We start from the raw sequence: 25,963 nt of genomic DNA on the forward strand, positions 1-25,963 counted from the left end.
CCAAGAAGAGCAGGACAAATCAGATCGGACCTTTACGCAAGGGAAAGGGGATAGTAATAAATACACCAGCCGCCGTTGCAGATGAACTCAACAGTTATTTTGCATCGATATTTACAAATGAAAAGCCTTTTGTGGCAATGGGAAATTGTGGGAGCGAAGTTAAAAAATATGTAATTAATGATATTGAAATTCCACAAGATTATTTAATGAAAAAACTTTCAAGCCTACAGACCAGTAAGGCTCCTGGAGTTGATGGAATATACCCTATAATCTTAAGGGAGGCGGCAAGCGAGTGCATTGAACCATTGAGGCTAATTATGCGAGCATCACTAGACTCTGGGGAGATTCCCTTGGATTGGAAAAGTGCAAATGTATCTCCCATACATAAGGGTGGCTCTAAAAGTGAAGTTGGATTTTGATTTGATTTGATTTGATTTGATTTTTTATGGCGCATCGGCAGCTAAGACCATAATGCGCCAAGTCACAGTGAAGTTGGAAATTATCGACCTGTCAGTCTGACTTCAGTAGTAGGGAAAATCATGGAGGCAATGATCAAGGGTGGAATTCAGGTTCATTTGGATCGAATTAATTCTCAAGGATACTCAGCATGGTTTTGTAAAGGGAAAATCATGTTTAACAAATCTGGTTCGCTATTTCGAAAGGGTCACTCACGAGCTGGATTTAGGGAATAATTTCGACATTGTTTATTTAGATTTCAGCAAAGCTTTTGACTCAGTCCCACATGAGCGGTTGCTTTATAAGCTGGAACAGGTTGGAATCACTGGGAAAATCCTTAGATGGATAGAAGGATGGCTTCAGGGCAGGAGGCAGAGGGTTGTGATAAATGGCTATTCCTCAGATTTGATTGATGTAAGAAGTGGGGTTCCCCAAGGATCAGCATTAGGACCACTGTTGTTTTTAATTTTCATAAACGACATTGATGAAGGGATAGAGGGCGTGATGTCTAAATTTGCAGATGATGTTAAAATTGGTAGAGTAGTTAATGATCACTGTCAAGCTGAGCTTCTTCAGAGAGACCTAGATAGACTTCAAGAATGGTCAGAAAAATGGCAGCTGTGCTTTAATCCAACAAAGTGTAAGGTATTACACCTGGGAAACAATAATCCCAAAAAAACCTATTCACTTGGTGGAGTTCAACTAAACCCAGTACTGGAGGAAAGGGACTTGGGTGTTACGATATGGTCAGACATGAAATTCTCTGAGCATTGTAAACAGGTTGCAAGGAAGGCTCATGGTGTCCTATCGATGATCTATCGAACTTTTGCAAGTAGAGATAGGGACGTGATAATCCCATTATATAAGGCTTATGTTAGACCACACTTGGAATACTGTGTTCAAGTATAGAGACTGCACCTAAAGAAAGACATCGAGCTTCTTGAAAGGGTGCAAAGAAGGGTAACTCGCCTGGTGAGATCGGCAAAAGGGCGTACTTATGAAGAAAGACTTCGAATATGTGGGTTGCAGAGTTTGGAAACTAGATACCTTAGAGGAGATTTGATTGAGGTGTTTAAGGCTCTGAGAGGCATCAGTAAAATGAATGAGGACAAAATTTTCAAGATTATAAATGATGCTAGGGGACATAAATTCAAGTTACGGGGGGGGAAATGTTTAGATTGGACTGCAGGAAGTTTTATTTTAGCTAGCGAGTTATAAATTACTGGAATAAGTTGCCTTCATGGGTGGTAGAGGCCGACAGTTTGGGGAAATTCAAAGGTCATCTGGATAGTACTTTCGAGTAAGGGAAGCGCATAGGATGATAGGTTTAATTTCCTTTTTATTTTTTTATTTATTTATATATTTTTTGTTATTAATTATTATTATAGAGTTATTTATTTTTTTTTGTTTTTATCATTGTTTTGTTCGGATTTTTTTTTTTTTTTTTTGGCCGGTGCAGCATAAGCCATAGGCTTTCTTGCACCATGCCGCCGTTACTAATACTAATGATACTGAATCAGTATCATGCTGATACTTGTGACATAAACATTGGGAAAAACAAAAATGAGAGCAGGTGTCTATTATAGGCCAAATAACTCTGCTTAATATAATGAACAACTATACAAACTGAAACAGAAAATTACAATATCTTTTCACTGTGGGATTTTTACTTTCTGAAACAGAAAATGGAAACTTGTGTGTCTGGAACTTGTGGGTTCCCGTCAATATCTGGCAGCGAACTCAATTACAGAACATTTCTCATTTACTAGATAATTGCTTTGTACACTAACATACATGGTAGTGTTAGTTTAGAAAGCAACAAGAGAAAGTAATATTCTTGATCAGGTTACCTGCATTGTTTCATCATGCTGATCAATAATCTTCAAGTAAAGGAACCTCTCAGCAGCATTTAGTATTAGGGTTAGTGTTAATAACGCCAAATGATGCAAGGAAATGGACATTTTTCTGCATTAGCAAATAAAAATAAAATACAAAAATAAATAAAATAGCATATTTATACTGTAATCAATCTGACAAGGCAACCATCTAATTCTGCTCTGAATTTATTCAGACTCAAAGTTACATTCAAAGTAAACTTTTAGCATTAGTAGAGGCATATCATGCAAGAAAGCAAGCTTATTCAGCATCAGCCAAAAAAAAAAAAAAAAAACACACACACCACTCCCATTTCACCCCTCCGTTCGTTCGAAATACCTGTCCAGTTGAGCTTTAAATTTGTTTAGGCTATCAACTTCAACAACAAGTGATGGAAGTCGGTTCCACCAACCAACCACCCGCTAGCCAAAGGCAAATTTCCGCACATCTATCCGACATCCGTCCTTCCTCAATTTGAATTTATGCCCTCTGAGGTGATTATTCTGAGCAAGATGAAGAATCCCATTGGCATTGAGCATACTCAAAACATTCAAAGCCTTATACACCTCTATCAGATCACCTCGCAGGTGCCTAGTCTCCAGACTCTGTAATTTGCAAAACTTAGGCCTTTCTTCGTAAGAGCAACCCTTTGTTCCATACACTAATCTTGTTGCCCTTCGCTGTACCCGTTCCAGCAGCTCTACATCCTTCTTGAAATGAGGCCTCCAGACCTGTATACAGTACTCAAGATGTGACCTAACCATTGCCTTATACAAGGGAATAATCACCTCCTTATCCCTGCTAGAAAAATTCCTGTATATCATTGACAAGACACCATGAGCTACTCTTGCAGCTCGTCTGCACTGCTCAGAGAACTTCATATCTGCCTGCACAATTACCCCCAGGTCCTTTTCATTCTCCACCGTCAGTGTAGTACCGCAGAGTTGATATGTTGCTCTGGGGTTACTGTTTCCCATATGTAGTACTTTACATTTGTCAATGTTAAACTTCATTTGCCACCTCTCAGCCCATCTGTTCAACCTTTCCAGATCCTGTTGCAGCAGCATAGCATCAATAGTGTCCTTAACAACCCTACCAACCTTTGTATCATCTGCAAACTTGAACATTAAACTTGATATCCCATCATCAATATCATTCATAAACACCGAAAACAACAACGGACCCAACACTGAACCCTGAGGAACTCCACTAATAACATTAGTCCACGTTGAGCAGTGTCCATTGATTACCACTCTCTGTCTTCTGCCACTCAACCATCCCCTTATCCATAGCAGCAATTTGCCTCCAATGCCACACTGCTCCAATTTGTGCAGCAGTCTTCCATGTGCAACAGTATCAAAAGCCTTTCTAAGATCCAAATATATAATATCAAAGTTATTCCCTGCATCCAGTTCTTTTGTGACTACATCATAGTATCCAATCAAATTGGTCAGGCAAGACCTGCCCTTAACAAAATCATGCTGCGTCCGAGCTATAACTGAATTCTTGTCTAGATGATCCCGCAGTGCTTCTTTAACCAGTGCCACCATTAATTTACCTGGAACAGAAGTTAAACTAACAGGTCTATAATTACTTGTGTCAGCCTTTGATCCTCCTTTGTGAATTGGGGTTACATTTGCACATCTCCAGTCTATGAGTACCTCCCCTGAGTCCAAAGAAGCTCTCATAATTATGGCTAGGGGTTTGCTTACTTCCTTTGCTGCCTCCTTTAATATAACTGGATAGATCCCATCCACCCCAGGTGTTTTTTTTTGTTTATCCTCAACAATCTCTCCTCCACTTTCCTCTCAGTTATTACAAAATCATCCAGCTCACTGCCAATGTTTACTTTACCTACATCATTCTCCTTCCTGAATAACTCCTCATGCGTGAATGTAGATGCAAAATACTCGTTTAGATTGTTAGCCAGCTGAGCAGGATCCTCAACTGTTGAACCATCAATATCCAGTGGACCAATCTGATTCATCCCTTTCCTTCTTGAGTTTAAATATGTAAAGAACTCTTTTCTGTTTTTCTTTGCATCCTTTGCCAAGGATTTTTCGTAGTCTGCCTTTGCCTGCCTAATCTCCTTTGTGACTTGGTTACAGACCAACTTATATCTATCATAGGCTTCCATGTCACCCATTAATTTGTATGTATCCCATGCATTTTTCTTCTCTGCCACATGTCTCATTAGTTCATCTGACAACCATTTAGGCCTAAGCCTTGAACAATATTTCTTAGTTGGTATGTAAAGCCTGGTAGCCTCCAAGATTAGTTCCTTGAATGCTTCCCATTTTGAGTTTGCTGTTGGTAACATCATCAGTTGGTCCCACTGTATAGAAATTAAATACTGTCTCAGACCATCATAGTCGCCTTTACGAAAACAAAAACCCTTCCCTTTACCCTCTGATGGTAGTTACCTCCTTGAGTAAATCCCACTTCAACACACTGTGATCACTGCCACCTAGTGGTTCATTTATCTGCAGATTCTTAATGCATGAAGAATCACTACTGATAATCAGATCAAGAGTATTGCTCCCTCTTGTTGCCTCACGAACATGCTGATGTAGAAAACAATCATCCAATAAATCTACAAAAGCCTTGCTAGTGTGCGAGTGACCAACCCACAAATTCCAGTCAATATCTGGGAAATTAAAATCTCCCATTATAAGACTCTCTGATTTTCTGGCCCACTCTATTTCCCTGTACAATATCTTATTATACTCATCAGAGTCATTAGGCCTATAGCACACTCCTACTCTCAATTTTGATTTACCTATACTTATGTCACACCAAACTGACTCGACGCTGCCCTGTCCATCGATGTCGACTGGCTTCACTTCCTTGGACTTTATGTGTTTCTTAACTAATAGCATAACCCCTCCTCCCCTCCTGTCCTGTCTATCCTTTCTATACACATTGTATTCCCCAAATTCCAGTTCTGCATTACTTATATCTGTGTGACACCACGTCTCTGATATCCCAACAATATCTGCCTTTGATGTTTTGTGCAATACCTTAAATTCATCAAATTTATTTGCCAAACTCCTAGCATTGGTGTACACGCAGGTATACAGGCACCTGTTTCTATTCTTAGCTACCCTAACACAACCCATGTGTTTACTTGTACCGCAATGACTCCCAGCAGTCTCTGAAATATCCTGCATCTTGTTTTTCAGGCTTCTGCTCATTTCAATAGAAGCAGTGCAAGAATCACTTCCACCTCTGCCAGTGGCTACTGTTAATCTATTAGTCCTTGTATCCCCCCCCAACTAGCAGTTTTCCGACCCACCTAACACTGCCTCGACAGCATCAGCAAAAATCCTTGCACCCTTTCTATTTAAGTGTATCCCATCCCTGTAGAAGCAATCTCTCCTGTTAACAAGTACAGTCCAGGCTGAAAAAAATTCTACCCCTTGAGCCTTGCACAATTCCTCCAGGGCCGAATTGATCGACAAGGCTCTCATCATATACTCCCTCCTATAGTGTCTGGGCAGAATTGCAGACACTTTCAAATTCAACCCTAATTCACGGCTTTTTTTTCAACAGTGACCTGTACTTGCTAAGTAATTCCGCCGGTCTCCTACTCTTAATATCATTAGTTTCAAATTATTCAAATATTATTCAAATGTTGAAGAAACAAGTACCCATAGGTAAACTTCACATGATCCAATCTGTTATTCCTTAATATTTTATAGACATCCCTCCTGGTTTTTGTCTCATCTGTCAGGGAGAGCAGACATTTCTCATTCAATTTACTGAACCCCTTCAGCACCTTATATACATCAATCAGATCCCCCCTTAGATATCTATTTGTCAAACTTTGCAGCCGACATCTCTTAAGCCATTCATATATGCACTGATTTGCACTAATCACTAATCTGGTTGCCCTTTTTTGACCCCCCCCTCTAGAAGTTGTCTTTTTTTAGATATGGTCTCCATACCTGAATAAAATATTCTAAATGTGGTCAAAACAAGGTTTTTACTTAAAGAATTTCTTATCAAGAGTAGGGCATAGTTTGTGCTTGTTAACAGTTTAGAGGCATAAGATAAACTTAAATAGCAGGAGTGCAAGAAAATTTTCTGATATTATTCAGGCAGTGTCAGATGGATCAAAAACCTGCTAGTTTGGAGGTGGTTGAGGGGGGGGGGGGTTATACAGTGGTGGGAACACAAACTGCAGCACTTGTGAATTTTGCAAATAATGTGTTTTGCACTGCATTGTGGGTTGCAGAAATGTTCGAAATGCATTCATTAGATGGGATATATATCTCTGTGAATGAGAATAAGTCCTCAATATTTTGTTGTGCCTCCTTGAGCTGCAATTACATCCTTGCAACGATCTGGCATAGAGTTAATCAACTTCTGGATATACTGTTGCCCAAATTCATGGTACCACACCCTTACAGCGTTCTCCTGCAGCTCAATCTTACTTGTTGTCTTCTTCTGAGCAATTTTAGACAACATTATGTACCAGCAATTTCAATAGGGTTCAAATCTGACTGTTGTTGGTTCAACACTGTAATGCCAGAATCTCTGATGTATAACTGCACCTTAAGTGAGAAAACGAGGGAAAACATTGGTGTAAGTATGTTTTAAGCCTTGTGAGATAAGAAGACAAACTCGTCATTAATTCTAAATAGCATAAAACTTACCAATTTTGCTGTGCGGTGATTCCTAATAACGGGTTTCAGGCACTCCTCCAAAATAGCAGTGTAGGTTTCTGCATTCACCGTTCCGTTAATAAACTTAATTCGCCCCACCCCTTTGCCTGTTATGCATCCCCAGATCATCTGACTGGTGGGGAACTTTACAGTTGGTGTTATGCAGTCAGGATGGTATGCCTCCTCCAATTTTCGTCTTCTGACATATCGCTTCCCATCCAAACCATGCAGGTTGAATTTTGATTTGTCAGAAAAGTTGACTGTGTTCCATTGCTCTTTTATCCATGAAACATGCATTTTAGCCCAAACAAGTCACTTCTTCTTCATCATTTGTTTGGTTAACAAAGGCTTCTTCTTCTTCTTGGGCAGAGAGGCATGCAGACCACATGCTTGTCTGCCCAAGAGGAAGACAGACAGGCATGCAAGACCACATTCCAAAAGTCGTCTTTCGATAGTTCGTGCACTTGTTTCAACACCAAAGGCCATCTCAAAGTCTAGTTTTAGATCAGGAGTACTAGCATGGCAATTACGAAGGCATAGCATTTCTAATATAGATCTCTGAGAAGACATAGTCATTCTCTTACTGCCCGATCCAGGTCTTCTCCTATTTTTATCAGTGATAGCACACGTAGAAAGCCCTTCCTGGGACAGAGCAACAACTATAGTTTTTTTCTTGGTGTCAACTGAACATATGGAGCCATGCTTACACCTCTGCAAAACAGGATACTAATGACCATGTATACCCTTCCAATGCCGTATTTATATAAACGGCTGATGCAATACCTTTGCTTTGTGACAAACAAAATGACTGTAATCAAACAATATCTTATACATTTCACTGTAAATGTTACTTTTTTTAAGGTGACACAGTTTTTTTTGTCTGCCACTGTATACAAATAGACACTAGTTTAACAGCAACTGCAGGGAGAGACAAAACCGATTCTTGAAGTGCTTCTATTTGGGGAAGGGGTAATGTAACAAGCTAGAAAGCAAGGCATGGAGATTACAAGGCCAGTTGGTGGTTAACATGGAAGAAGCAATAAATAGGCTTCATAAGGGTTACTAAGAGAAAAATCAGGTATACATACATGCTTGTATATGCTAATACTTGGAGTGAAGTTGATAAAATTGAAGAATTGGTTAAGTCGTCAAATTCAGACAAAACAGCAATATTGGAAATGTGGTATCACTCGGATGTAGGGTAAGTGGAATTTGAATACTGTGAGTACAATGGACAGACAGGATGGGAAGAAGGGATGAGTTTTGCTATTTATTAAGAAGCAAACAGAATCTAAGGCACTGCACCTGGTTAGCATGAGTGTAAAGATGAGTCAGTTTTGTATGAAATAAGAACTGGGAAAACAAAAATGACAGATATACGTTATAAATAAAATGACTGTGATGGCTTCAATGAAGAGCTATACAGGCAAGCACAATGGGTCAGTTAATCACTTGCACAGTAGCAGCACTTTTCTAGAATTAATGGATGATTGTTTTCTACAGTAGTATTTCAGGAAGGCAACAAAACAAAGTAATACTCATGATCAAAGCAACACTCATGATATCATTATAAAGTGACTCTTCATGCAGTAAGAATCTCCAGACAAAGGAACTGCTAGGCAGTGGTGATCACATTGCATTACTGTGGGAGTTACTTAAAGATATCACTACTGTAAGTATATAGGGAAGAGATTTTACTTTTGTAAGCTGATTTTGCTTTTGGTTTTTTTACAACAGTCCTATCATCATCATCATCAGCCATTTTCAATCCACTGCAGGATGAAGGCCTCTCCAGCTACTTTCCAGTTTCCTCTGTTTTGTGCAATGGCCATCCATTTACTACCCACAAACTCACGAATTTCACCTGTCCATCTCCATCGTTGTCTTCCAGGTGTTCTTCTAGCTCCTCTTGGGTACCATTCTGTTATTTTCTTAGTCCATCTGTCATCATGTCTTCGAGCTATGTGTCCTGCCCAAGACCATTTTAGTTCTTTAGTTTTGATAAGAATGACCTTTACTTGAGTTTTGCTGCCTAATCCGTGTGTTTCTCTTCGTATCTAACAGTCTGATTCTCAATATAATTCATTCATTCTTCGCTGTGTAGTTTTCAGTTTCTCTTCCAGTTTTTTGGTGAGTGCCCAAGTTTCACTTCCATAAGTCATGGTGGGGAGTATACATTGGTTCATTATTTTACGTTTCAGACAAATTGGGATATTGCTCCTCAGTATGTAGCTATATTTCCTGAATGATATCCATCCAAAATTTATTCTTCTCTTGACTTCCAGCCATTTATCATTATTACAGCTAATGACCTGTCCCAGATAAGTATATGACTCCACCTTTTCAATTATTATTACTTCAATCATTATATCCCTTTCTATGGCATACTTGTTCATCATTACTTTTGTTTTAGCAGTAAACTAAATTCATCTTTAGTACAAAATTCTTACTAATTCTGCATAACTGATTAAGATTTTCCTCTAATTCTTTGGAATCGTGGCTTATGACCACAATGTCATCTGCAAATCGTAAATGGTTAATGCGCGTGCACGAGTTGTGGCATACGGTGTTCGTTTATGCTCCTGATATTAATTCAGTTTTAGATTAGTTATACTTAATGTTATGAAATGATTCGCCTACCAATGAATTCCTCTTCCTCTGCTCAAGCTTGATGTGGTATCATCTTCGTGATATGATAAACAGGCATTTCTGATTTTTTTAATTATTCCTGCTCACATTTGAAGTCCTTCATTACGATGTATGCACAGCGTTTTAGCCCTCAAGAATTTAGCAAATGCCCCACTACCCTAAAGGCTTAAGTGGACAATGAGTCAACCTTGACAGAGTCACAAAGCATCGCCACTAATGAGTTCCCTAGGGAAATCATCCTTCTCTTCTGTCTTTTTGTGCTTATTACACCTGTCACAACCATTTATGCTTTCTTGTGTTTTCTCAGTAACCACTTTGGAAATACGAATACAAAAGCTGCAAGCTAAATAGTGCCAGAGCAAACAAACTACTCGGAATTAAAGACTAACTAATAAAACTGAACATTGTTCACTACTTCCAAGTGATTTAAAGACCCAAAATCAGGCATGTCACAGAAACATAATAACTTGCAACAATTCGTCTGCTTAGCCTGCCACGACAGGAAGGAACCAACCATTCGATGTCATGTATGCAAATTAACCTTTTGTGTCCACTCAGTTAAAACAGACATCGCACATCTTTCTAAACTACGTCGGAGAAGGTTCGCATGTGACAAATGCCTTGGAAAAGACGCTGAAATATCTGAACTTCCTCTATCCCAGACTGAAACTAGCCCTATCAACCAGATGTTAACTGATCTCATTCAACATTCACATACTGGTTTGCCTGAACTTATGACCATCGCATGCAACGAAACAGTGGTCAATGGAACACCACCTGATGGGACTGCCAACCACGATATATGCAGCGCTAATCAGTCCAATTCTCCATCGAAAACTAATGATCAAAATTGTGCCTCTTTTGTTAACGTGTCCTCCACCTCAAACCAGACGCTAGTCACAACAGGTACTTTTCAACGTGAAGATGAATCTCCAAGAATTAACGCAGAATCTACAGTGTCGACCCCGCCTCTACAGCCAGACAGCGTAGACTTCTTGGTCCTCCTAATTCACCAGTTGAGGTCCCGAATTGAGGATCTGAAGGATGAAGTTTACTCACTGAGGAACCAAAATAAACATATCACACATATGCTCTCCGACCTCTGCTCTTTGGTGAGTGAAAATGGAAAGCCGACATCACAGCCACCAACAATACCTAAATGGACAAAAACTAGTCAAACTGTCAAACCTCCTAGCTTTATAAAGTCTGGCTCCCACGCTCAAATTCACTCGAGACAATTAGTAGATAGATCTCCAGATATTCCGACTGAGCACATTAGCAGGGCCCAGTCATGCATTCAGCAGAAGGCTGGTGACCAATCACAGCTGCAATCTTATGAAGAAATATCCCAACCAGAGAACCCACCAGAAAATAATAAACACTCCCTACAAGCCCCAGAACTAAACAGTAATTCAATTAACGCCCATCAAGCTCTGCCCACGTCATATGCTGGTATGCTTACCAACAGCCCTTCTAGCGATACTTACATCCCATCTGGAGACACACAAAATTCCCTCATTACCACAGCCAACCTTGCCTCAAATTCCTCTGGATGCCTTCCTGATATCAATATTGATTGCCTTTCCCATCACACTAATATTCATAACCAGATCTCCTTGCCCTGCCTAGTAACAGTCTCCAAATCTCGTCTGACACCGGCCGAGAAATATAACATCTCGGTAGTTTCCACCAAAGCCAAGATTTTTGCATCCAGATTTGGACCTAGAACATCTCCCAAATCTATAATGAGAATGTTTAACAAGGAACATAACCTCTCAGTTCAGGTTAAACGGCTTAAAAGCCGGCAAACACACTATGCCTCTTTCGTTATAATGTGTTCTCTTGCTGTCTATCAAAAGGTTATAGATCCAGCCTCCTGGCCCTAAGGTATATATATATCAGACCTTTTTCTGAGAAAAAGATCCCCCATCAACAACCTCAACTAATTCACCCTCCTCGATAGCAATCAATGCTGCAAGGGAACAAGCATGAATGCCCCACATTCCGGGCAATTTCTCAAAATGTGTGCAGCATAATTCAAAATTATACCAGTGGTGACAAACAGCGGCATCATCAAATTGGTACCATCAGCCTTCAACCACCAATGAATAACAGTTCGGGAATGCTCATCCCAATGTGGGTCATGAATCGACAAACTCGAAAGCCTGCCTTGAATAAAAATACTAGAGACACCTGCCTTAAAAAGATCTACAAAACTTGCATAATCAGAGTCTTGTACCAGAATGTTAGAAGCCTCCGCAACAAACTGGATACCATTGATCAAATTCTGCTCGCTAGTGATATCGATATTCTCTGTGTCACAGAAACCTGGCTTGATAAAGACCAAGAAATTTTTACATCTTGTACTCCAGCTGGGTATAAATCAGCATTTACTTCTAGAGTTGGCCAAAGAGGAGGCGGTGTTGCCATTTTCTTTAAAAGCTCACAGGCCTCACTTGTTCAAGTTTCTAGCCAAACACCAGCATATGAAGCTCTCGTTGTTACTCTCAGCTACCATAGCGTCCTTATAGATGTAATTGCCATATATATATACCCCCAGCACCTTCATATGACACCATCCATGAAATTTCAAACTGGATCATTAACCAGCTTCATCCTTCAGCCTTGCACTTTGTCTGTGGAGACTTTAATCTTCCTCCCCAACTAGCTAACCTTCAGCAAATGCTCCTGTCAAACCTATCTTGTACAGGGTTACAAATGATCAACGACCTCCCAACCAGAGGTAACAATCAACTAGATCTCATCCTTGCCTCCTTTCCTTGCACACCTGATTACATGCCACAGACTTATTTTAATTCGGACCACAAGCCAATTATTGTTCTTTTACAGATACCTGCTCAAAACTTCAATGTTGTGAATTCAACTAACACCAAAGTAATAGTTAGTCCCAGATTTTTGGACATTGCTAAATGTGTTGATGCTGCCTCTGCCATCCCATGGTCAGTCCTAGAAAACTGTGATCTTGAAATTGCAGTAAATCTGCTTACTAATTGGCTTAAGACGATTGCGACATTTGCAGCATCAAAGAGAATTTATATTATGCCTCTGTCCAGAGCATGGTGGACTCCCCATCTTAATATGAGCTTCAGATTAAAACAGCAACTGCACAAAATGTGGAAGCAGTCGCAAAGTGTTCAAGACAGGATAGCCTACGCTAGAGCCCGTGCAACATTCAACAAGCTGAAATCTCAAGCAATTAAGAATTATATGGCACTACCCTTCGTAGAGGAAAAACCCCTTACTTGGAATGGCCTTCTGATTTCCACCTAAAACTTGAACCTGACCAGTGGCTTGACTTTATATCTAGATTTGCCTTGAACTCGGAACAATGTGCTGATCTTGAGACACCAACAACTGAAATCCCACCTGACACGCTATTTGCAGTATCAATTTCCAGGGAACAGCTTATTGCTGCCATAAATTCTACACCGGCTTCTGCTAAGGCAAGTGCAGATGAAATACCCCAATTCATTATTAAATGTCTTAGCCCATATATTTTGGGTCCCCTTCTAACTATTTTTAATGCTATTTTGTCAAGTCATTTCTTTCCCCAGCAGTGGAACATCTACCTTGTGAAGCCTATACCAAAAATTCAATCTCCTACTCTTCTTAAGCATTACCGGCCAATCTGCAACGCCTCGTCTTCTAAAACTCCTAGAGAAGGTACTTCTCCCCATTCTAACTAAACAACTTCTTCCACATCAGCCTCATAAAATCCACTACTCTCTTCCTCATAGATCCACTGTGACTAATCTCTTAGCCACCACCAGCTCTATCCTCTCTGCGTTTGAATCTCACGCAGAGCTTGCAGTCACCTTGAAGCAGCTTTCGACTCAATAAACGTTCCAGCAATGCTGAAGCTACTTTCAGACCATTATCAAATCAAGGGAGACACTCTACAGTTCCTCACTTCACTCCTTCAAAATAGAATAATCTGGCTTACTGTCCACGGCCAAACGTAAGAGCAATGTGTCTCTTCAGAGTGGTGTCTTATCTGGGCTCTTGTTTACAGCGCTTATCTCGCCACTTGTTGAGTCCAGGTATGATACTCTATGTTATGCTGATGATATGAAACTCCTCACACTGATTTCTCCACATGATATTCTCATGATAACAGCATCAATTAACAATATACACCTGGAATTTGCAAACTACCTCAACCAGTCTGGACTAAAAATAAATCCAGAAAAGTCTGAATTTATGATATTCTCATTAAAGAAAATGTCTTCCTATATTCAGCCAACACTATGCAATTCCCCTATTCCCATTGTCAAGAAACATACTGATTTGGGGGTTGTTTTGATCCTAAGCTCTGCTTTGGTAACCACATGGAAAAGCTGCTCACCCAGGCAGCTCGACTCCAATGGATGGCCAAACAGCATCTGCATTATATTAATGAGGTAACGACCACTAGAAGATATATAAAAAGCACAGTATACTCTTCGCTTCTATATGCTACAGAAGTATGGGCATCTGCTGCCCCTAATACAATTTGACCACTCTTTTCTACTGAGTTTTGGCTCTTAAAATGGGCCATAAACAAACAAACTTCCTCCACAGTTAAGGACAACTGAAATGGCCAGTTTGATAAAAATTCACAGGCTTCCCACGCTGATTAGGGTGAAATGCCTTACCACAACTGTAAAAATTATCACTGGCGAGATCTCGGCACCATCATTCTGGGACCTGTGCTCTTGGAGAGTCCCTCAGAGTGACTCCAACTCTGTGCCCACATCTCAGCCATCTCTACCTATCTGATAGGTTTCTGCCATATCAGCTACTTTCATGTGCCCAGTATTCGGATGCTGACCTTAATAAGTTTTCTTGTGATAAGGAGTACAGATGCCGCATCCTTAAATTGTACTTCCCCTGATCCTTCTCCTTGAAGCTCGCCTTAATGCCGCAATCCAGCAATATGACATGAAGATGGCTTACCAACCAACCTTGCAGTTTTCCACCTATATAATCTTTGTACATTGTGATGTTTATAATTGTATTGTACTTTGAGTGTTGAGCTGTATTTACTTTTATTCATTCATATATGCATTTTTATATTTAATTTATTAATTTCTTTTTTTATATATTGTAATATTACTATTAACCCCTGGCCTTGTGGCCGTGAAGGGCTTATTGCAATGTATCCATTGTATTACTATTATTATTATTATTATTGCAATAAATATTTCTATACTCTCCATTCACATTGACTCCTTTCTGCGACCAGCCTAATCTTCTGAGAGCTTCCTCAAGGGCAGCAGTAAACAATTTGAAAGATGTCTCCTTGTCGAACTCCTTTCTCAACTTTAAATTTGCTACTGTCTTTGTGTAGTCTAATAAAAGAGGTAGCATTCTCATATTTTCTTCAAAATCATAATATATGGGGTATCTATGCCTTGTCTTTCCAGTGCCCAAAACATTGCCTTATGCTGTATGGAGCCAAATGCTTTTTCATAATCCACAAATTCAGGCATAATAGTGTTTTATATTCATTTGCTTTCTCCATTATCTGTTATATTAAGTGAAGGTGATCCATAGTTGAGAATCCAGCTTGCTCCTAAAGCCGGCATGCTCTTTCGGTTGATTCTCATCAAGTATTCTTTCTAATCTATTAGTAATGACCATTGTGAACAACTTGTAGATATGGGATAACAAGCTAATTGGTCTATAATTTCCAATTTCTAATTTATCTCCTTTCTTATGCAGCAAAACTATGATTGCATTATTCCACTTCTTAGGCATCACACCTTTTCTAATGCATTTTGTGAAGAGTCTTGCCAGGTTTCGTGTCATGTCTCTTCCTCCCAATTTTAACAACTCTACAGAAACTTCATCTTCCCCCGGGGCTTTCTGATTCTTCATTTTCTTCAACGCATGTTGTAATTCATCAGGAAGGATATTGGGTATGTTGTATGTGTTACTAATTTGCAATACATCTTCCCCACTGCTGGCATCATTTCCTCGCTCCTTGTATAGTTCTCTATAGTAGTCTTCTGCTATTTGAATTATGCCTTCTGCTATTTATAAGTACACCATCGCAATTCTTCAGTTTCAGTATCATTTGTCTTTCTGTATTACTGTTCATGGCTGCTGATTTAAGTCCTTTGTTTTCCAGAGTCAGTTTTTTCCTTTCTTTTCTTACATCTATATCGTGTGCATCTTACCATTCTGCGATCATTTCCAACGTTTACCTTGTTCAAGATGGTAACATCATTCAAGATATATCTTCTGTTAGTGATGATGAAGTCAATTTCATTAGTTGTTAACCCATTTGAGCTCTTTCATGTCCACTTTCTGTTCACCCTTTTCTTGAAAAGAGTGTTCATTACTGATATTTCTCGAGATTCTGCAAATTCCACAAGTCTTTCATTTCTTTCACCAATTCCAAAATTTCCTATATTTCCCCTTTCTGCACTGTTTTGTCTATTTTCAATCTTAGCACTGAAGTCCCACATAATGATACTGTAGTGGGTTTTCTGCTCATCTAGAAGGCTTTCAATTTTGGTGTACATTTCTTCAACCTCTTCATCATCATGGCTCGATGTTGGTGCATAAATCATTATAACCTTTAGCTTGTACTTCTTAGAAATCCTGAGTAGCAGTCTTGACTCCCTTGGTGATGTACTTTTGAATTCCAAAATGTTGTTTTTTACATCTTTATGGACCAGAAAACCAACTCCACCTTTGCTCCTTTCACTGTTTCCATTGGTGTACAGCAGATTTCCACTTGATAAACTTATAAGTGATTCATTTCTTCTTCTTGTTTCAGCCAAACCGACGATATTCCAATTCACATTTCTAATTGATCCAGCTCTAATTTTCCAGCTCTAATATCCTATCTTCACCGATGAGCAATCTTATATTGTAACAGACCAAGTTCAGTTTCCGTGCATGGCAGCCTGGTCATACCGAGAGATTCTTAGCATCCTCTGCTTCCACTCCGATCCTCTCGCTGCCGTACAGTCTTATAGGGTTTTCAAATTCTTCAGTGAAGCCTACTGATTATTACCAACTGCAAATCTAAGTAGTATACAATCAAAGAAATAATTGCAGAGGCTAGTAAGCTTTTTATACCAACAGATAGTGTTCAAAGTTTAGACCTAACAGGATGCCAGATTGTTTGTTATTGTTTGTTATCTGGTTTTTAGGAGCATTAGCAACTAAGGCCATATTGCTCCGTGAATATACGGTGGTCATTCCCTGACCTTTGCGCATCCTCCGTATTTGGTGGTGACGGGCTCGAACCCCGGTCTAATCAAGAAGCATGTGCTACGCACTGCTGCTCCTTCCCACCTGGCTACGGAGGCACCACAGGATGCCAGATTATATTACAAGAAGTCTTTGGCTAAGAATTCACATAAAACTAATGGAAGGAACCATTAACAGTCAGTCTTAATGAGTTCTTCAAATGAAGAGGACTTCGTAATTTCTTTGTGGTACTTGAGAAGAAGACGAAGGTACTGTGTACATACTTATCATTTACAAAACATAAATCATAGTTTCGTGGTTTTGGGTAAATAATTTGCACTCCATAAAGAAAAATTCGAAGAATTTTATTGAATGAACTGTGCAAGCTTTCGTGATTTATTGGAAAGGGTTTCTCAAGATGCTGAAAGAAGAGACATTTACTAGAAACTGGCTATCCCTCCCAAAGAAAAACTTCTAAAAACTCTGAGATAAGGGAATAATAAATTAATTAATTTATAACTGTTTTAAGTTTATTAGTATGTGGTGCATTTTACACTGTACTAATTTGTTAAATAACGAAAAATAACAAATATTTAAGTTTTAAAATACATTGTATGTTCAAATTAAAATATTTAAACATTAAAAAATTAGCCTTGGCTCATTAGATATGAATGGCATAACCATGATCCTGTTCAGATTGCTGACAAACTAAATAAATATTTTGCATCTATAGTCATGTGTGTAGAAGTTTTAACCGTAAGTATAGCAAGTTATAACCGAGAGAAAAGTTGAAGGATTATGGAGATATCTTGTCTGACCAATCTGATTATCTACTATGATGTAGTAACAAAGGAACTGGATGAAAAATGTGTTTTGCCATCATATATTTATTTTTTGGGAGGTCATTACCTCCCAGAAAGTCATTACAAAATCAAAAGTCATTATGAAAATGTCTGGGAGGTATGACTACCTCCCAGACATTTTTGTCTAATTTTGGCTTATGGAAGTTAAAATTCTGGGGAATTCAGATCTATCTGAAATTAAATCAATTGATACAAAACTGATACAAACCACAGTATTACACCAAACAATTAATATTTTTATAAATTTTATTATTTTTTTTAAAAATTTATTTTACAATTTTATTTATGTATTTATTTTTTAAATTATGATTTAATTTTTGAAATAAATTTCACTCTTAATATTGGGCGACAAAGTCAAAATAAGAGAATATTAATATTTGCAAGCATTTGTGTTTCATTTTTGCGAATATTCAAAATTTAATTAAGAAATTCACTCCACTGAACACACAGATAGTAAAAATTTTATGGCTCAGGGCACAGACATGTTCAAGACACTAACTCTGCAAAAGGTTAACAGTGAACTTATAAACTGTTCAGAAAAATAAAGAGCATATAAATTATTACATTAAGAATTCAGAAATATTACTTAATTTTACCTCTCCTTTTTCAGGAATGAAACTAAATGGAAATCAAGGTGAGCAGCAAAGTAGCCAAGGTCTTTTAACCGGCCTGAAGATAAAAGTTTTCTAGCATGCCGTGCTAAAATAGTGTCAATAAAGAAGTCTTCAGCTGTAGATTTTTCCTTTGTTTCTGAAGTTTGCCTGTGGAATGACAAAATCAAAATGGGGAATTAATTTTAATCTAATTTTTAAGCAAAAACAAATTATGTCTGCAACCTATAAAGTTATGACATATCATAATATATATTTTTAAAAAATTTGAAACAATAAAGGAAAAACTGAAGTATTCGTTTTTTTTCTATACAGGCATATATCTATTATCACGCCTACTATACAGGCATATATCTATTAGTGATACAAACTGCAAACAGTGTGTATCTGGAAAGTTTATGATATGAGGGCATGAATTAGAAAATTCCTAAATACAAAGCTATAAATATTAACATGGAATAGACTTAAATTCAGTAATTGAGAACTATTCATATTCTATACGACTGTAATGTTGGAATAAAGTGCTATTGTAAATATCAAAAGACACTATGACAGCTTGTTTAGAATATTGCTGTTCTCTCATTAGGTAGTAGGTGACTCTGATTATCAAACTACTAGTAACCTATGAATTATGAAGCAATTCTACATGAATTGCCATTGTTGTTTTCTGTATTTATAAATGATATTGATGATGGTATATCAGGCTTAATGTCCAAGTTTGCAGATGATACGAAGGTTGGCAGGGTTGTTAATGACACTAATGACAGTACACTGCTGCAACAGGATCTAGAAATGTTGAGCAGATGGGCTGAGAGGTGGCAAGTGAAGTTTAACATTGACAAATGTAAAGTACTACATATGGGAAGCAGAAATCCCAGAGTAACTTTTTTTCCCTTTGGTAGTTGTTGGAGCATAGGCTTCTGTGGCCATAATGCACCTCCCAAGGTTTTTGCAATACTTTGATCCAAGCCCGAGGCGGGAATCGAACCCGCAACCTTTGGGTTGCCAGGCAGGCACTTTACCCAACAGCTAGCCCGGTCAGCCCCAGAGTAACGTATCAATTCTGTGGTACCACACTGACAGTGGTAGAGAATGAAAAGGACCTGGGGGTAATTGTGCAGGCAGATATGAAGTTTTCTGAGCATTGCAGACGGTCTGCAAGAGCAGCCAGCTCATGGTGCCCTGTCAATGATATACAGGAATGAATTTTTCTAGCAGGGATAAGGAGGTGATTATCCCCTTGTATAAGGCAATGGTCAGGCCACACCTTGAGTACTGTATACAGGTCTGGAGGCCTCATTTTAAGAAGGATGTAGAGCTGTTGGAATGAGTCCAGAGAAGGGCAACAAGATTAGCGAATGGAACAAAGGGTTGCTCTAACGAAGAAAGGCTTAAGTTTTGCAAATTACAGTGTCTGGAGACTAGGCACCTGCGAGGTGATCTGATTGAGGTGTATAAAGCCTTGAATGGTTTGAGCATGCTCAATGCTGATGGGACTTTTCCTCTTGCTCAGAATAATTGCCTAAGAGGGCATAAATTCAAATTGAGGAAGGATGGTTATAGGATAGATGTGCAAAAGTTTGCCTTTAGCCAGCGGGTAGTTGATTGCTGGAACAAACTTCCATCTGCTGTTGTAGAAGTTGATAGCTTAAAGAGATTCAAGGCAGAACTTGACAAACATTTGGACCGAGTGGATGGGTGAAATAAGGGGTTTTTTTTTTTTTTGGCTAGTGCTATATAAGCTTGCTTTCTTGCATCATGTGCCTTTGCTAATGCTAATTTGATGAAAGAAATTTCACTAAAGCATTTAAATACAGCAGATTTTTACTGCACAGAAAATAGTGGTCACATGATCGTGAAGACACCACTAGAAGACTTGACACACTCTGAATGTCAACAGGACTGTCCATAAATGTATACACCATCTATGTGAAGTTGTCATAGGAGTGGCACACTGTCCCTTGTCTGTGGACTTTGAAATAAGAGAAAAAGTTCCATGGAGCGATAAGTCATATTATACAATATTCATATGCATTATTCTGACAATGAAGTTTGAAGCAGAGATTAGCAATAGTAGAGTCATATGATGCAAGAAAGCAAGCTTATACAGCATTAGCGAAAAAAAAAAAAAAAAAAAAAACACCATTCTCATTTCACCAATTCATTCACTCCAAATGTTTGCCTAGTTCTGCTTTGAATTTATTTAAGCTGTCAACTTCCACGACAGATAGAAGTTTGTTCCAGCAATCAACCAACCACTGGCTAAAGGCAAATTTATTCACCTCTATTCTACAACCACCTTTCCTAAAATTGAATTTATGTCTCCTCAGGCGATTAATCTGGGCAAGAGGAATAATCTGATTAGCACTGAGCTAGCTGAAACCATTCAAGGCCAAAAAGGTGCAGGTGTAATGCAGTTTAGCATATAAGAAATCCAGTTTACAGCCATCTATGCTTGATAGGAGGATAATAATATTGCTTTGCACACATACATACATACAAGAAGTGAATACATTGGTCTTCCTGTTTTGATATTTTTGGGATGGGAATCTAGTGATAATATACTTGAAGCAATTTCCTTTTTTATTCAGGATTTACATGAACTGTTTCATTAAACCTAGCTTTATATGCAGAGGAAGCAACTATAGCTTGTTTCAATATACTAGAGGGTTTTTTTTTTTAAATGTTCTTTGAATCTGGTCTCAGACTATCTTGGTGGAAACTTTCCCTTCCCAATGTTAAAACTGCTGTTCAACTATCCCACTCACACAGAGGGTAAGGCATTTTAGTGTAACCATGTTGCTGGTTGAGTAGCAGTCCAATAAAATCTCCATACACTAGCCAACCATGATCCTTGTATTGAATTTTTTCCAAAAGAAGCTTAACATTTTCATAGTTTTCTTTTAAGTGTGCTGAATGGGCTACAGAAATGGATAAATACTTATTTCCATTGTGAAGGAGAAACCTTACAAGCTCTGCTTCAACAAGTCAGTAAATAGCCTCCACTTTGCTGGGTAAAAAATTTTAAAAAAAAGTTCATAATTGCAGGAATGTTGTTGTAATATATCAGGGGTGGGCAACGAGTCGATCGCGGCTTCAATTTCGGTCAATCACGACAAATTTTAAATGTACAGTTAACCATCAATTTGCGGGTCAGGTATACTACCAAAATTTTATATTGCGCAGAGGGTTTTCGCTACCTGCACGTTATTTTTTATTTATTTTTTTAACTAAGCTTCAAAAATAGGAATGAAGAGCAGATTTCGAAAATTTATTTATTTATTTTTTTTTTTGCATGATTGAAGATTTCATTGAAAGGGAAACACATTTCACCATTATAACATAAAATACCACAGAAATCTAGCTGTAGATATTATTGCAAATGCAATAAGATTGAGTTTTTTTTTTTTTTTTTTATCAGAACCCCAAACACGAGAGGTATTAGAACCTATAGTACTTAGTACCATGCTTGGGTTGGAGGTTGAGAAGACGAAAGAAGATATTTGTTGATATTGGACTTGAACTTCTGTAGATTGTAATTTTCAGGAAATACGTATGAAGGAAGGTTGTTCCAGAAAACGGCAGTTGAATGAATAAATGAGGAAGATGAAAAGTTGGTTCTGTAGGTTTGAAGTTGGACAGTAAATGGATGTTGGCTGGTGGCAGCATGTGTTCAGACTGTTTTGAAAGAGAGAGCGGGAATTATAGAAGCCAATTCAGAAGAACAGTGCCCATGGAAGTATCTGTAGAAGAGGCATGCAGCAGAAACAGTGCGTCTATGAGAAAGCGAGTGGAGAGACTCTGTTAGAGATGAATCATTAATTAACCTAACTGACCTCTTCTGAATGGAATCAAGAAGCCTGAGAGAGGTTTTGGGGGCACCATCCCAGATGTGGGAACAATATTCCATGGCAGGGCGGATTTGCGATTTATACAGAGTGAGCAGCTGTTTGTAAGAAAAGTAATGGCGAGAGCGAAAGAGAAAACCAAGTTTTTTAGATGCAGAGGAAGCAATATTTGTAATGTGCTTGTGCCAAGAGAGATTAGAAGTCAGGGTAATCCCCAAAAGAGATATATCATTTTGCCTAGAAATCGGAGTGTCACTAAAGATAAGCATAGGAGCAGAAGAATCCTTTTTGCGAGATATAAGACAAGACTGAGTTTTAGAAGGGTTGAAATCAACTAAGTTGTCTTTGCCCCACTCGAGAATTACCTGAAGATCGGCATTTTAGGAATTGGCAGCAGATTTTCGAGAACTTGAAGCTGATTGAGCTGGACAAGGTTTCTCAAAATGGAAAGTTGAATGCAATATGCTATCATCGGCAAAACTATGGATAGGATTTCCAGTCAATGGAAGAAGGTCATTGATATTCAAGAGGAAAAGAGTGGGGTAAAGAACTGAACCTTCGGGTCACCGGCATTAGTGGAGAAGTTAGAAGACAGAGAGCCATCTACCATCACCCTCAGTGAGCGATCAGAGAGAAAACTGGATAACCAATTACTAAAAACAGTTGGCAAACCATAAGTTGGAAGCTTGTTTAGAAGACCTTTATGCCAAACACGATCAAAAGCCTTTGAGATGTCAAGAGCAACTACTTGTGTTTCACCGAACCTTTCCATTGAATTAGTCCATAAATGTGTAACATAAGCCAGAATATCACCAGTGGATCGACACTGACGGAATCCATACTGGCGATCGTTGATCAGACGAAGGTTTCTAGGTAGTTTAAGAGTTGGCGGTTAATTGATTTCTCCATTACTTTAGAAAGAGTAGAAGTAATTGCAATGGGACGATAATTGGAGAGGGATTTGTCACCCTTTTTAGGAACTGGCTGGATATGAGCATATTTCCAAGCAGAAGGAAAAACACCTTTGGAATAAGAAAGTGAAAAAACGCGGCAAAGAATAGGAGTAAGTTCAGGAGCACAGGTTTTGAGAACAAGTGGAGAAATACCATCAGGACCTGGAGCTTTCTTAGCATCAAGATTCATCAAAATCCTTCTGATATCCTTTTGACGGAAGACCACAGGTGGCATTGAATGGTACATGTTGGGAATGGTGGGAGGTGTTTTACCAAGATCATTAATACATGAGCTCGAAGAAAAATGGGATGCTAGCAGGTCAGCTTTATCCTTGGCTGAAGTGACAACAGAATCATCTGGTTTGGATAGAGGTGGGAGCAGAGATGGGCAAAAGTTGCGGCCAATAGCTTTGGCAAGAGACCAGAATGCTCGGCTACCATTAGGGCAAGAAGCAAGTTTTCTACTCTTAGCCTGTTCTAACTCTAGTTTGGACTGATTAATAACTGCTTTACAATTGTTGCGAGCTTTGGTGTAGGCAGAAAATGAAACTGAAGAATTAGAAACAAGCCAATTATGATATGCAACATTCTTCTCTTGGACAGCCTTAGCACATTTATTGGAAAACCAAGGTTTAGATAAAGGACAAGATTTTAAAGTGGAGTGTGGGATAAAGGATTCCATTCCTGCAAGAATAATTTCACTGACACAATCTGAGCAAACGTTGACATCAGAAGTTTTGAAACAGTAATCAGACCAAGGAAAAGAAGAAAAGAAGTCTCGCAGGTCATCCCATTTTGCATTCTTGTAATGCCAAACAATACGAGGTTGGGAATAGCCATGAGATAAAGGTTCCATTGGAGAAGAGACAATCACCAAGTTGTGATCTGAAGTGCCTAAAGGAGCTCTCACTTCAACCTTGTACTTAGAAGGGTTGTTTGTGAGAAAAAGGTTAAGCAAATTGGCTGTATGATTAGGATTGTCCGGTATTCTTGTAGGTAAATGAACAATCTGTGCTAGGTCATTAGTAATTGCAAAAGCCTCAGCATCTCGACCTGCTGGGTCGGTGTGACTAGAAAACGGAAGCCAGCTGGAGTTGTGAACGTTAAAATCACCAAGGAAAATTACCTCACTGTTAGGAAAGCTGGACTTGAGAAAGTCAAGTTGCAAAGAGAGGAAGTCAAAGAGCTCCAAGTGATTAGTGGAGTTGGGAGAACGGTAGAGACAACAGATGAATTTTACACAATGAGGTAGAGAGATTTTAAGCCAGAGAAGATCAAAGAGAGGAGATTCCAAATTGCGAAGTCTCTGACAGGGAATATCAGAACGGACATATGCACAAGTACCACCTTTGAGGCAAAAGGAATCATACAGCGAATAATTTGGGCATCTGAGATGAGCAGTAGTTGAATCAACCGATAAGTGAGATTCTGTCAGAAAAAGTACATGGGGTTTGGCAGACTGGAAGTGGAAATGGACATCATTGAGATTAGAATTGAGACGACATATATTTGTGAAATGAATTAGGAAGTGCTTGGGAGGTTTATATCTTTTCGCCGATAAGCTTGCTCTATTAGTTTGACAATTCATGGTGTATTCAATAGTAAGAAAAAGTGGGTTGGACATGCTGTATGAAGTAATGAAATTTTTGGATATGGCGTGCATGTGGTAAGAATATACCCAGATCCTTGACATAACGTGGCCTCGACAATGCTCCCCGCATAAACACTACTCGGACTCCCTCCAGTCACTATCTGGCAGAGTAGAGGTAGCAAGATTATACACTAGCTGATCCGAAAGCCTCCAAGAGAGTTACCAATAAGTTTGGTCCGGTGTACTATCTAGCGGCCGGCCTGTGAACACCGTTTTAGAGCTGTACCCTCGAAATGTAAGGAATATTGGATCTCGCCACGACATTCATCATAACCTCAAAAATCATCAATCATACTGCATGATGGAAGAGATAGGGAAGGGTTGGCCGGAACTTAGCTCTAGAGACTAAACATGGGTTCCACCACTTCAAGCCTCCAATAAGCAAAGTGGTGGTATTTCACCGGTTGATGAGAGTCATCTACCACCTAGTACTGCCTGGTAACATAGAGGGGCGGCGTTCTGCCATGTGGTGTGGGCGCCACACCTCGACCCCTGCTTACGTTGGTTCACACCTGGGTGGTCACCCACCATGTACTTGTGCATGAAGGTTATACCCAGGATAGTTTACTATCCGTTTATAATTAGATTGCACTAACAGAAAAGTGCAAATTGCTTTTATTGTTTTATGGTCGTGACCTCCAGAAATAGCTTTAGAGAAATATCACAAAGGCATTCAAAACTGATTCTTATAAGAATATAACCAAACAGAGCAATAAATGGTGCTGTATTTCTCCAGTTATTCCGGAAACAACTTCCTCATTCGGGAATCCTCTTCATCAATTATCATTTTTTTTTTTTTTTTTTTTGGTAGTTGTTGAGGCATCGGCATCTGTGGCCATAATGCACCTCCCAAGGTTTTTACAGTACTCTGATACAAGCCCGAGGCGGGAATCGAACCCTTGACCTTTGGGTTGGCAGGCAGGCACTTTACCCAACTGGCTAGCCCGGTCGGCATCAATTATCCTACGTTAGTTGTTCAGACAGAATATTTTTCCGGTTCGCACGACTTAAAGTGTTTTAATCGATAAGCATTGCTTCTGCTGATTTAATAACTGGACAGTACTTATATGTTAATTTTTAATTTAATACCTTTTGATTTAAAATGAATACTACGAAAAAGAGTAAAATGTATAATTTTCATCAAGAGTGGGAACTAGAATACATTTTTGTTGTTGTTGTTGTTG

General features: G+C 38.9%; 1 protein-coding gene across 2 annotated transcripts in view; it reads right to left on the bottom strand.

Moving 5' to 3' along the window:
- The window catches only part of Rich (Guanine nucleotide exchange factor subunit Rich), a 579,939-nt gene that overhangs the window by 101,805 nt on the left and 452,171 nt on the right, over window positions 1-25,963 (bottom strand). For both annotated transcript variants that reach the window (XM_090378010.1, XM_090378009.1), the window contains exon 28: window positions 18,313-18,477. In XM_090378010.1, coding sequence (XP_090234136.1) covers window positions 18,313-18,477 — 165 coding nt within the window. The remainder of the gene's footprint in view (window positions 1-18,312; window positions 18,478-25,963) is intronic.

This window comes from Mastigoproctus giganteus, chromosome 7 (genome assembly GCF_048544385.1).
Source record: "Mastigoproctus giganteus isolate SK-2022 chromosome 7, ASM4854438v1, whole genome shotgun sequence".
In the NCBI taxonomy this organism is placed as follows: Eukaryota; Metazoa; Arthropoda; class Arachnida; order Uropygi; family Thelyphonidae; genus Mastigoproctus; species Mastigoproctus giganteus.